The 12,238-nt window shown below is 41.2% G+C and overlaps 1 protein-coding gene across 1 annotated transcript in view; it reads right to left on the bottom strand.

Annotated features, from left to right (window-relative positions):
- Nucleotides 1–12,238, bottom strand: part of MXRA5 (matrix remodeling associated 5) — a 35,545-nt gene that overhangs the window by 15,512 nt on the left and 7,795 nt on the right. The window contains exons 3-4 of the mRNA XM_007990963.3: nucleotides 2,161–2,290; nucleotides 1,538–1,928 (exon numbers count right to left, since the gene is read on the bottom strand). Of these exons, the coding sequence (XP_007989154.3) occupies nucleotides 1,538–1,928; nucleotides 2,161–2,290 (521 nt within the window). The remainder of the gene's footprint in view (nucleotides 1–1,537; nucleotides 1,929–2,160; nucleotides 2,291–12,238) is intronic.

Raw genomic sequence — 12,238 nt, 5'->3', positions numbered from 1 at the left:
AGGCAATTGAGCAAATCTAATGATGTTGAGTTGGAAATAAGTTTAGAAGCTGCAAGGAACAGACGGGAAGACTGTGTGGCTAGAAATAGATGAATAAGCAGAACAATGGTACCACCATGCTAGAGAATAGTGGGGACAGGTGGAGCGACCATTGTGTGGAGACTTCTTGGAGGGAATGTGCAAATGTGCATCTTATCCTAAGAGCAATGAAAATCAGTTATGCAGAGGTGTGGCCTGGCTGGATGCACATTCTGCAAAAATGTTCTCACTGCTTTGTAGAGAGTGGATGGAAAACAGGGCTGACAGGGCCTTGGGGACACTTGTTTAGAATGTTCCCCTTTCCTACCAGAGAGAGAAGGAAAGGAGCCTGATCCAGGCCAGCGGCTGTGAGAATGGAGTTGAGGAAATAGATCCAGGATATGGTAAACACAATGCAATCTGAGGATGGGGATAGGTTGCAAGGTAGGGCTTAGAGAAGGGGGAGAAAAGAAGGAAGGAAGAAAGGGAAGAAAGGGATGGAGGGAGGGAGGGAGAAAGGGAGGGATGAAAGGAAGGACAGAAGGAAGAAAGGAAGGCAGGAGCGAAGTCAGGAGGAAGGAAGGAAGGAAGGAAGAAAGGGAGGGAGGAAGGAAGAAGCGAGGGAGGGAAGGTGGGAAGCAGGAAGGGAAGGAAAGAATGACGGAAGGAAAGAAGGAAGAAAGGAGAGAAGGAGGGAATGAAGGAAGGAGAGAAGGAAGGAGCAAAGGAGGGAAAGTGGGAACCAGGGAAGGAAGGAGAGAAAGAGAGAAAGAAGGAAAGAAGGAAGGAAAGAAGGAAGGAAGGAAGGAAGGAAGGAAGGAGAGAAGGAGGGAAGGAAGGAGAGAAAGAAGGAAGGAAGGAGGGAAGGAAAGAAGGAAGGAAGGAGAGAAAGAAGGAAGGAAGGAGGGAAGGAAGGAAAGAAGGAAGGAAAGAGAGAAAGAAGGAAGGAAAGAGGGAAGGAAGGAAGGAAGGAGAGAAAGAAGGAAGGAAGGAAGGAAGGAAGGGGAGAAAGGAATCACAATCTACTTTGTTGCAACTGCTACATATAAGTCCTGGTTGTTGCCATAGCTCTCTGGATCAATACTGAGCATCGCTTCCCTGTCCGTAAAATAACGACCTTGTAGCCACTCCTCACCAGCCTGCTCTTTTCTAAGCATCCTTTGTAACTTTCTCATGGAACATGCATTCACAGCCCCTCCCCAGTCCCAGTTTCCCACATTAAGCTGCAGTTCAAGGCTGGCATGATTCTCCAGATACCCATTCCATGGCAACCCACATCACCTGTATGTAACTGATTACACTGGCCACTACATTTCACTAAGGGATAACTGCATTTGCATTGGGGAATGGAGGTGGCTTAACATTTAAGTGGTAACGTTTAAAGTGTGGGTTCCTATCTTACTGATTGGGTGCTCAGATTTCATCCAAGGCAAGATGAATAAGTCAATATAAGAACCTTGGAGAAAGGAACATCTCCAAAAAGATAAAAGAATGTGCAGCTACTCTCCTCTCTTCTTACCTCTGGATTTTGCATCCCATTCCAAAAACCATCTCATCTCACAATCACAGGTCCACGGATTTCCCTGCAAGTAAAGATTCTCCAGAAGCGGCATGTTCTGAAGCATGCTGGCAGGAAGCGTTCTAATCATGTTCTCTGCTAAGTAGAGGTGCCTTATGGTGGAGAGTCTGAAATAATCCAGAAATGTGAACGTGGAGAAGGTGCTGGGGTGCAGCTGGTGGAGCAGATTTCCTTCCAAATGGAGTAGTCTTAGGGACGTTAAGCCATTGAAAGCCTGTGGGTGGATAAACTCAATCTTGTTGTGGTCAATGTGCAGCCTCATTAAGTTAGAGAGACCCTGGAGGGTCTGTCCTGTGATCACCCTCAGCTTGTTGTAGCTGAACTTGAAAACCTACAAGGGCAGGGGAAAACAAACAAAACAAAAGGCTCCTGTTTATAGTTTAAAAGCCACAGCCCCAAATAGAAACCAGTACAAAGGGCTGGAGAATAATAACATGAAACTTGTCTTTCATGTCAAAAAATAGCCGTTTTATTGATCATTAAGGAGAATGACATAGTTTCCATTCTTTATTACTGGTCTTAGAGGATGCAATTAGTGACACTTACAAATGCCGCAGGTTTACCTGAAGAGAGCTGAGGTCTCTTAAAGCTCCGTCGGGGATGCTTGGGATCTCATTGCCGTGAATCATAAGTAACTCCAACTTGGTCAGTCCTGCAAATGAAGTTTCTGACAGGGCCTGTATGCTATTAAACCTAAGGAATAGTAATAATAATAATTATTTTTAAGAAAATAAATAGCAAATGCTTAACTCCCACATGGGAAACATTCTCTAGCCTGCCCAAGAGCAAATTAGTACAATGGTGAGTTTATTTATGTATTTATTTATTTATGACAATCTTACTCTGTCACCCAGGCTGGAGTGCAGTGGTGCAATCGTAGCTCACTGCAACCTCCACCTCCCAGGCTTCAGCAATCCTCCCACCTTACCCTCCCAAGTAGCTGGAAGTACAGGCACAGGCCACTATCCCTGGCTTATTTTTTATTTTTTATTTTTGTAGAAACAGGGTCTTGATATGTGCCCAGCTTGGTCTGGAACTCCTGGCCTCATGTGATCCTCCTGCCTGGGCTCCCAAAGTGCTGGGATTACAAACATGCACCTGGTCACTGCACCTGGTCATGAAATAGTGATTCTGAGGTTATAGGGGTGCCATTCTGAAAGATGTTTATCCCTTTGTGTCCCTATCTCTGGGGTCAAGAAAAAAGTGACACATATTTATTTGTCTTCGTTCTGTTAAGGAACATTCACGGAGAACTTTGACTTGGAATATGCTAATGTGATCAGGAGGCTATTTGGTGTCCATCAGTAGGATTTAGAATTCAACATGAGGCTGTTCCACATGTCTCTTTCTTGGAAACTCTGTGCTGAAGTGACAGTAATAAAAAGGGACACATGGCTAGCAGGGACGGCCAAATCCACAGCATTGGAATTTGCTTTGCATATGGCAAGAAAGGAGAGAGCTTCATGCTAAGGGCCAAAGAGAAACGTTGACCACAGACACCGACACTCTTATTTCCCATGGACAGGTTGCCATGTCTGATGGATGATCAAAGTTACTTGTAGACACGCTAGGTTTCTTTTTTTGTTTTGTTTTTTCCTGTAACCTGTCCTCAAGAGGAGTTCTTTTTGTTTGAAATGTTTGGCTTTTTGTTGTTGTGTATATAATTGTCAAGATGCTTTCTTGACGAATTCAGAAATTTCTCATTGCCATATTGGTAACAGTATACAACAATGCTTAAACTTGATCCCTGGATAAGCAATTTGAAAAATGAATAGAGAAGCCTGCATGCTGTTACCATAAATCACTGTTTCTGCTGAGATATAACACATCTAGCCTGATATCATCCATTGCTTCTCCTTGTCACTTAAATAAAAAGAAATCGATTAGCAGAGAACATAAGTGAATAGCTCATAGCTCAATGCAGCAGAGGCTAGCATGGCCCAACTTTCTCATACTCATGTGTGCCCAAACCTGGACTACAATTCCAAAGTCAACAGAAACACCAGGTTAGCTGTGACTCCCCGAAGACCCAGCCTTAGGAAGCTCCTTTCAGCTACAAATTTTTGAGTGCAGGAAATTTATAAACTCTATTTTCAAAAACCATTCACCTTGATTGCATCAAACTTTTCAAAGACCTCCTTTCATAATTGCATTCTTCTCTTTAAAAACAATTTATGCAAAGAAAACATCAGATGGAATGAAATGCATCCCACCTTATTGAAATAATGTATAGATTCAATATGGCGCATGGGGAAAATATAGTAGAAGATGATCCTATTTCCTGTTCATCATTTTGACTCATGTAGTCAATGAACAATCATATATAGTGGTTCTCTCTTCTTCATTAGATGACATTTCCACTCTTCTTTTTAGTGCATTACTCCAGTGTGTTGTCAACTAAGCTCTGCTTTATTTAACACTGCTGAGAGGTAAAATATTAAAAGAATTGGGCTCATAGCTATTTGTGTACCTTATGAACATGCTTTGGATTCCATAGAAGGTGGGAAACTTAGCTGGAAGTGAGTCTTGTCCTCTTTGTATTACTTTTTGCCCTTTATCACCTAAACCCCATGAAGCAGGCTAATTTTCCACAGCAGAAACTGAGATTCAAGAAAGTTTCCAGGCTGGGCATGGCGGCTCATGCCTATAATCCCAGCACTTTGGGAAGCTGAGGCAAGAGGATCACTTGAGTCCAGGAGTTCAAACCTGGGCATCATAGTGAGACCTAATCTCTACAAAAAATACAAAAATGAGTTGGGTGTGATGGTGCATGCCTGTGGTCTCAGCTACTGGTGAGGCTAAGCAGAGAAGACCACTTGAACCCAGGAGGTCGAGGCTGCAGAGAGCTGTGATTGTGCCACTGCACTCCAGCCTGGGAAACAGAGCAAAACCCCATCTCAAAAAAAAAAAAAAAAAAAAGTGAGAAAGAAAGAAAAAAAGAAACTTTCCAAAATTTTTCAAGGAATAGGAAAAAAGGGGGGTAAAACCATGCAATGTTCCATTCCAAAGTTTTTTTTGCTATTACCTAGTGGTATTTTGGTCTTATTAAAACAAGATGGGAACTTAAATATTCCACAAACAAACACAGTAACAACAATAATGTCCCCATTACTGAAGAGGAGACTCCCAGAAGACATTGAATGCATTCAGGAATACAGTCAGTGAGAGTGAAATCCAGGCATCTTGAGACCAAAGCTTCAACCTGCATTCAGACACTGTTCACCGAAGCAGGAGAAGCTGTCAATATCAACTTGACGCTGTATTTTATGTAGTGAATTCAAATGTATGGAATCATGGTACAAAACTCCCCGAAATATCATGCTGCAGAGATAAGTGAAATTCAAGGGCATGAAGTTTTATTTCATGTTAAGGACCATGAACCTCCTCAGTGGGTAAAATTCCACGTAAGAGAAGAAAGAAGTGCATTTTTCCAATCATGAGCTCAGCAGTTTCCTGCGGAGTGTAATAAAGGGGAAGGAAGGTGTTGACTCCTGCAAGCTGGGTGGGGAATGGGGGTCCCAGTGTGTAGAGCTGAGATAGAAGCATAGAAAACTCTCTCCTGCTCTCTCGCTCTCTCTCAAGACAGGGTCTGGCTCTGGTGTCCAGGCCAGAGTGTGGTGGCACAGTCTCAGCTCACTGCAACCTCTGTGTCCTGGGCTCAAGTCATCCTCCCACTTCAGCCTTCTGAATAGCTGGGACTACAAGCACACACCACCACACCTGGCTAATTTTTGTATTTTTAGTAGAGATGGGGTTTCACCATGTTGCCCAAGCTGGTCTTGAACTTCTGAGCTCAAGTGATCTACCCGCCTCGGTCTCCCAAAGTGCTGGGATTACAGGTGTCAGCCACCACACCTGACCAGGCCTCATGTTTTGAGGTCAGGCACACTTCACGTTGCCTGCTGGTTATGCCAGAGAAGTTACCAAGCTTTTTGGAAGCTCAAATTCTTCATTAGTAATGTTGCTGAGGATTCTTTTTTCAGAGAGCCATGTGTGGGTTAAAGGACATAATGTCTGCAGCCACTCAGACATTGCTCTGTGTCAAGGACTGCTACAGAGTTTCTGGAGGGAATAGGTACAACAAGGCTAACACCAGGGAGATCAAAGGGAAAGTCACAGCCAAGCAAGACACAAAAAGAGACATGATAAAAACCTGTGAGTTAAAAATGGCAACTAAAATGTAGTTAGGCAGGGGAATAATGAGCAATATATTATATGAATAAAGACATTCAATGAAAACATATTCAGATGTTCAAAAATTTATATATAATATGAATAATGTAAAAATCATACAGGAATCATACTATTCGTAAACACGTCCATTCAATGATTCTTCTCAGAGACACTCAAGTGACCAATTTCAGACCTGATTTCAGCTGACTCCAGTGTAGAAATCTACCTGATATATTTCTAATTCATTCTTTGCCATGTTATGTTTCAAGGAACTTTGCAGTCTGATTACATATGTTTCAACTCACTAAATAAAATAAAGTGTCAAGTAAATATTGGCAGCCTCTCCCGCCTCAGTCTCTGAATGCAAGGTGAAGCTTTGGTCTCAAGATACCTGTATTTTACCATAGTGACTGTGTATTCTTGGATGTGTTCAGTGTCTTCTATGAGTCTCCCTTCCTCTATAATGGGACATTATTGTTGCTGTTGCTGTGTTTGCAGGGTTTTTTCGTTCCCATCTTGTGGGTAAATGAAGTGCCAATCATGTATAATGACCATACTAAGTTGCCATTTTTTATTTTTTATTATTTTTGTTTTATTTTATTTATTTATTCATTTGAGATGGAGTCTCCCTCTGTCGCCCAGGCTGAAGTGCAGTGGTGTCATCTCGGCTCACTGCAACCTCTGCCTCCCGGGTTCAAGCAATTCTCTGGCCTCAGCCTCCCGAGTAGCTGGGACTACAGGCGTGTGCCTCCACCCTTGGCTAATTTTGTATTTTTCGTAGACACATGGTTTCACCATGTTGGCCAGGCTGGTCTCAAACTCCTGACTTCAGGTGATCTGCCTGCCTCAGCCTCCAAAAGTGCTGGAGTTACAGGCATGAGCCACTGCACCCGGCCGCCATTTTTATTTTTAAAAGAAGACCTTATTTCTTCTTATTTAGACACAAGCAAAAATGATCCAGCACACAAGAGGGGGCCAAGAAAGTCTTACAGGATGGGTTTGCCGATGGCATCCTCAGAATTGTTCACAGGTTTTCGTTTGACTGAAATACCAACTATGAGGAAAAATGCAATGCACGTGAGTGAGAAGCAAAGAGAGTCTAAATGTATGTTTCAGAGTCACCGACTATAGAGTAGAAGTTTACCTGACACATTTTCTCATTCACTCTTTAAATTGATTTTCTGCAAAATCACTATGCAGTGGCAATATTCATTGCTCACGATGCACACTACAAAGAGGAATGAAGCTCTGACACAGGCTACCATGTGGGTGACCCTTGAAACCTGTTGTTCACTGAAAGAAGCCGTTACAGGTCACCTGTTGCAGTGGTCCTCGAACCCCGGGCCACAGAGCAGTACCGGACCGGTTAGGAACCAGGCTGCATAGCAGGAGGTGAGCAGTGGGTGAGCCAGCAAAGCTTCATCTGTATTTACAGCCATTCCCCGTTGCTGGCATTACTGCCTGAGCTCCATTTCCTGTCAGATCAGCGACGGCATTAGATTCTCAGAGAAGCACAAATCCTATTCTGAACAGTGCATGCAAGGGATCTAGGTTGTGCACTCCTTATGAGAATCTAATGCCTGATGATCTGTCACTGTCTCCTGTCACCCCCAGAGGGAACTGTCTAGTTGAAGGAAAATAAGCTCAGGGCTCCCACTGATTCTACATTATGGTGAATTGTAGAATTATTTCATTATATATTACAATGTAATAATAATAGAAATAAAGTGCACAAAAATGTAATGCACTTGAGTCATCCCAAAACCACCCCCTCCCCAACCCTGTCTGTGGAAAAATTGTCTTCCATGAAACTGGTCCCTGGTGCCAAAAACGCTGGGGACCGCTGATCTATTGTATGATTCCGTGTATATGAAATGTTCAGAATAGTCAAATTCATAGAGACAGAAAACAAAGCAGTGGTTCCCAAAGGCTGGAGGAGGAGACGGAGTAGAGAATGACTGCTTAATGGATATGAGGTCTCCTTTCGGGGTGGTGAAAATGTTTTGAACAAGATAGAGATGATGGGTACACAATAGTTTGAATGTACTAAATGGCACTGAGTTGTAGAGTCTACAAGGGTGAATGCCATATCATTTGAATTTTACTTTAAAAAATTGCAAAAACGTTGTACAGGTCAGCTTTGTATGTGCCTTCAGGATGTAGTGGGCTCTGAAAACAAGCTCTAATGCTTTTAGAGATGGAGAAATAAAAGGAAAAACAAGGCAGATGCTGTTTGAACTTCCCTCAATATGAAACAATGTCTGCTACAGATTCTACATGCATGGATTCATTCTGCAACGCAATCACAGCTATAATTTGAGCTTTGTGTGTCTGCAACTTACTATTCTGGGTGGGTCAACCAAATAGGCAAGGGCTCAGCTCTCTTAGCAAGAAGGATGACTAGAAGGGTAAAAATAATGAAAAAGATCATTTCAGGTAGTTGTAAATTACATAAGGAAATAATTAAAGCACAGGAAGGAGAGTAGAAGGGGTTTGGTGGGCCAATGTCTAGGGCAGTGCTCTCTGGGGAGTTGAGATTTGAAATAGGGCTTAAGAAACAAAGGGATGTGACCATGTACACCTCTCTTGGGGCAAGGCATTCCCAATGGAGGAAGACACCCAAAGATTTTCATTGCTTTATACAAAAGCCCACTGTTTGGTTTGTTGACCCTGATTAGGAACTTGGTTTGGGTGCTGCCTCAGTGTTTCACTCCATTATGGGTTAACTTATAGTTCATTCACTTTCTTAACTCTCAGCTCCAAGATGCCTCCTTCTATTTCCAGTGATTCATTCTTGGTCCACTTGGGCATGGCCTCATCATTTTAGAAGAATATTCCATGGTGGACAATTAGTTAGCTCTCTGGTTTTTGCTGTTTGCCATAAAGTTCAGAGTTATTGGCCATCTTTCTGTTCCTTAGACTCACCAAACTTGCCCACTTTATGGCACAGCCATTGATTTGTTCTCTATAGAGATGCTGTTCAACATCCTGTAGTGCACATGATGGCCCCTACAACCCAGATTGATTGAGTCCTAAACATCAAGATTGCAGAAATTTGGTAACCTTACCTTAGCATGTGCAAATTTGTCTATCTGTCTCTCTGTCTGTATCTATCTATCTATCTACCTACCTACCTACCTACCTATCATCTATCAATCTATCTATAATCCTCTCTATCTCTCTATCAATCCATCTATCATCATCCTATCATCTATCAAGCATCTATCTATTATCATTTATATATCAATTATATATCTATTCATCCATCATATCTATTTATCTTCTATTATCTATCCATCCATCACATCCATCTTTCTATCTATCAATCATGTATCTATCATCCATCACATCTATCATCTATTATCTATCCATCACATCTATCTATGTATCTATGTATCTCTGTATCTATCTATCCACCTATCTATCATCTATCTATGTATCTCTCTCTATTCCATCTATCTATCTATCATCATGTCATCTACCTACCAACATACCTACTTTTCATCTATCCCTATCATCTATCAGTCTATCATCCTATCTAGCTATTATTCTAATATCTACCTATTATCCTATCATCTATCTATTATCTCTCTATGCATCTATCATATGTCTATTCATCCGTCACATGTATCTATCTATCTATCATCTATTATTGTTCCATCCATGGCATCTATCTATCTAATATCTATGTATCCATCACATCTATCTATCGTCTATTATCTATCCATCCAAGACATCTATCATCTATGTATCATCTTTCTATATATGTATAGCTATTCTATCTATCATTCAATCACCTACCTATTAACATACCTAGCTTTCATCTATCTCTATCATCTATCAGTCTATCAGTCAATCATCCTATCTAGCTATCATTCTATCATATCTATCATCTATCTATTATCCTATTATCTATCTATCAACAACCTACCTATCATCTATCTCTGTCATCTATCAGTCTATCATCCTATCTGTCAATCTATCACTCTATCATTCTATCATCTATCTGTCTGTCTGTCTGTCTATTGTCTATCTATGGCAGTAGTTCTCAAACAGGGGTAAATTTGCTTCTAGGGAACGTTTGTCATCATGTGTAGACATTTTTGGTGATCACAACTACGGAAGGGGGTGCTACTGGCATCTAATGGGTGAAGGTCAGGGAAGCTGCTCAAAGTCTTACAATGCACAGGACAACCACATAAAGTAATGATCCTATCCAAAATGGTAATAGTGCCCCAAATGTCAGTTATGCTGAGGTGAAGAAACCCTGCTCTAATCATAGATAATCTTTGGGCAGATGTGCTTTCTTTATTGTTATTTAGAATTCTAGATTTAGTAATCTATCTGGAATTTTGAACACACAGAAGGGAACTGATGTCAGCATCAAAATCCTTTTCCATTTCTTGGATGCTGACATTTCACTAGATACAGCAAGCAGGGGAAATAATGGTATCAGGTGAGTAGGTGAGATTGTCAGGGACCAGGTTAACTAAGAGCTGAGAAAACATGGGAAGGACTATGTTTTCTTCACACCAAGTGCAAAAGGGAGTGATTGGAGGGTTTAAGTAAGGGAGTGACATGAACTGAAGTATGTGTTAAAACAGCAATGTTGGCCACTATCTGGAGAACGTGTCAGAGCTGGGCAAGAGAAGTAGGCAGAAATGTGGTGAATCCTGCAGAGATATTGAGGGATATTGGATTCATGACCAGGTGTGGCAGTAAACATGAAGGCACACAGAACATTTTCAAATGTACTTAGAGAAAGAGCCAGCAGGCATTGCTGAGTGGTGGGAGTGAGAATGAGGACAAACTTGGGGGAAGGACTTCTGCTTGGAGGGGAGCAAGTGGGTGGATTCTACCATTTGCTGGACAGCAAAGGCTGGAAGAGACAGGTGTTGGGGAAAGAATTCAAAGCTGTATTTGCCATGGGATGTTTGAGAATTTTGTAAGAATCTAAGGGGATAATAGGGCTCAAGACCAAGATGGAGACCCAAGATACACGTTCAGGCAAGACTGGCCAACCGACCAATGGAATAGAGCTCTGGGAGTAAATAATATCACCTGAACAGAGCCCAGAAGAAGGAGGCAGATCTTCAGACAGAGGAGATAGGGTTCTGAGGCTCAGTCTCTGAAGTGGGTCAGAAGCAGCTGGATGTTCCTCAGCACATTTTACTTCAAGGGTGTGATATGTTTTCCTTCCATAGTTGTGGTCATCAAAAAGGTCTCCAGATGTTGCCAAATGTTCTCCAGGGGCAAACTCATCCATTGTTGCTAACTACTGTCATAGATATAGATAGATAGATAGATAGATAGATAGATAGATAGGCCGGCAGATAGATGATAGATACAATAGATAGATAATAGATAGATAGGCAGACAGATGACACATAGGTAGGTAGATAGGCAGACAGATGATAGATAAGTACATAGATAACATAGATAATATATGGGCAGACAGACTGATAGATGATAGAGATAGAACACAGGTACATAGATGATAGACACGTGATAGATGATAGGTAGGTAGGTAGATAGAATACATGATAGACAGAGATAGATTGATTGATAGAGATGATACGTAGGTAGACAGATTATTGATAAATTGATGATAGAGAATAGATAGGTAGATTAATAGATGATAGATAGACAGATAGATAGATGGATAGATAGAATAAGTACATCAATAGATAGATGATAGAGATACATGATAGGTAGGTGATAGGCAGACAGATGATACATAGATCAATAGATTGATAGACAGATGATAGGTATGTAGAGAGATAGATTGATGATAGAGATAGATGATAGGTAGGTAGAGAGACAGATTGATGATAGAGATAGATGATAGGTAGGTAGAGAGATAGATTGATGATAGAGATAGATGATAGGTAGGTAGAGAGACAGATTGATGATAGAGATAGATGATAGGTAGGTAGAGAGATAGATTGATGATAGAGATAGATGATAGGTAGGTAGAGAGATAGATTGATGATAGAGATAGATGATAGGTATGTAGAGAGATAGATTGATGATAGAGATAGATGATAGGTAGGTAGAGAGATAGATTGATGATAGAGATAGATGATAGGTAGGTAGAGAGATAGATTGATGATAGAGATAGATGATAGGTAGGTAGAGAGAGAGATTGATGATAGAGATAGATGATAGGTAGGTAGAGAGATAGATTGATGATAGAGATAGATGATAGGTAGGTAGAGAGAGAGATTGATGATAGAGATAGATGATAGGTAGGTAGAGAGATAGATTGATGATAGAGATAGATGATAGGTAGGTAGAGAGATAGATTGACTGATGATAGAGATAGATGATAGGTAGGTAGAGATATAGATTGATGATAGAGATAGATGATAGGTATGTAGAGAGATAGATTGATGATAGAGATAGATGATAGGTAGGTAGAGAGATAGATTGATGATAGAGATAGATGATACGTAGGTAGAGAGATAG

The sequence above is a fragment of the Chlorocebus sabaeus genome, chromosome X (genome assembly GCF_047675955.1).
Source record: "Chlorocebus sabaeus isolate Y175 chromosome X, mChlSab1.0.hap1, whole genome shotgun sequence".
Taxonomy (NCBI): Eukaryota; Metazoa; Chordata; class Mammalia; order Primates; family Cercopithecidae; genus Chlorocebus; species Chlorocebus sabaeus.
The sequence above is the reverse complement of the archived record's forward strand: the minus strand, read 5'-3'. Positions and strand labels throughout refer to the sequence as shown.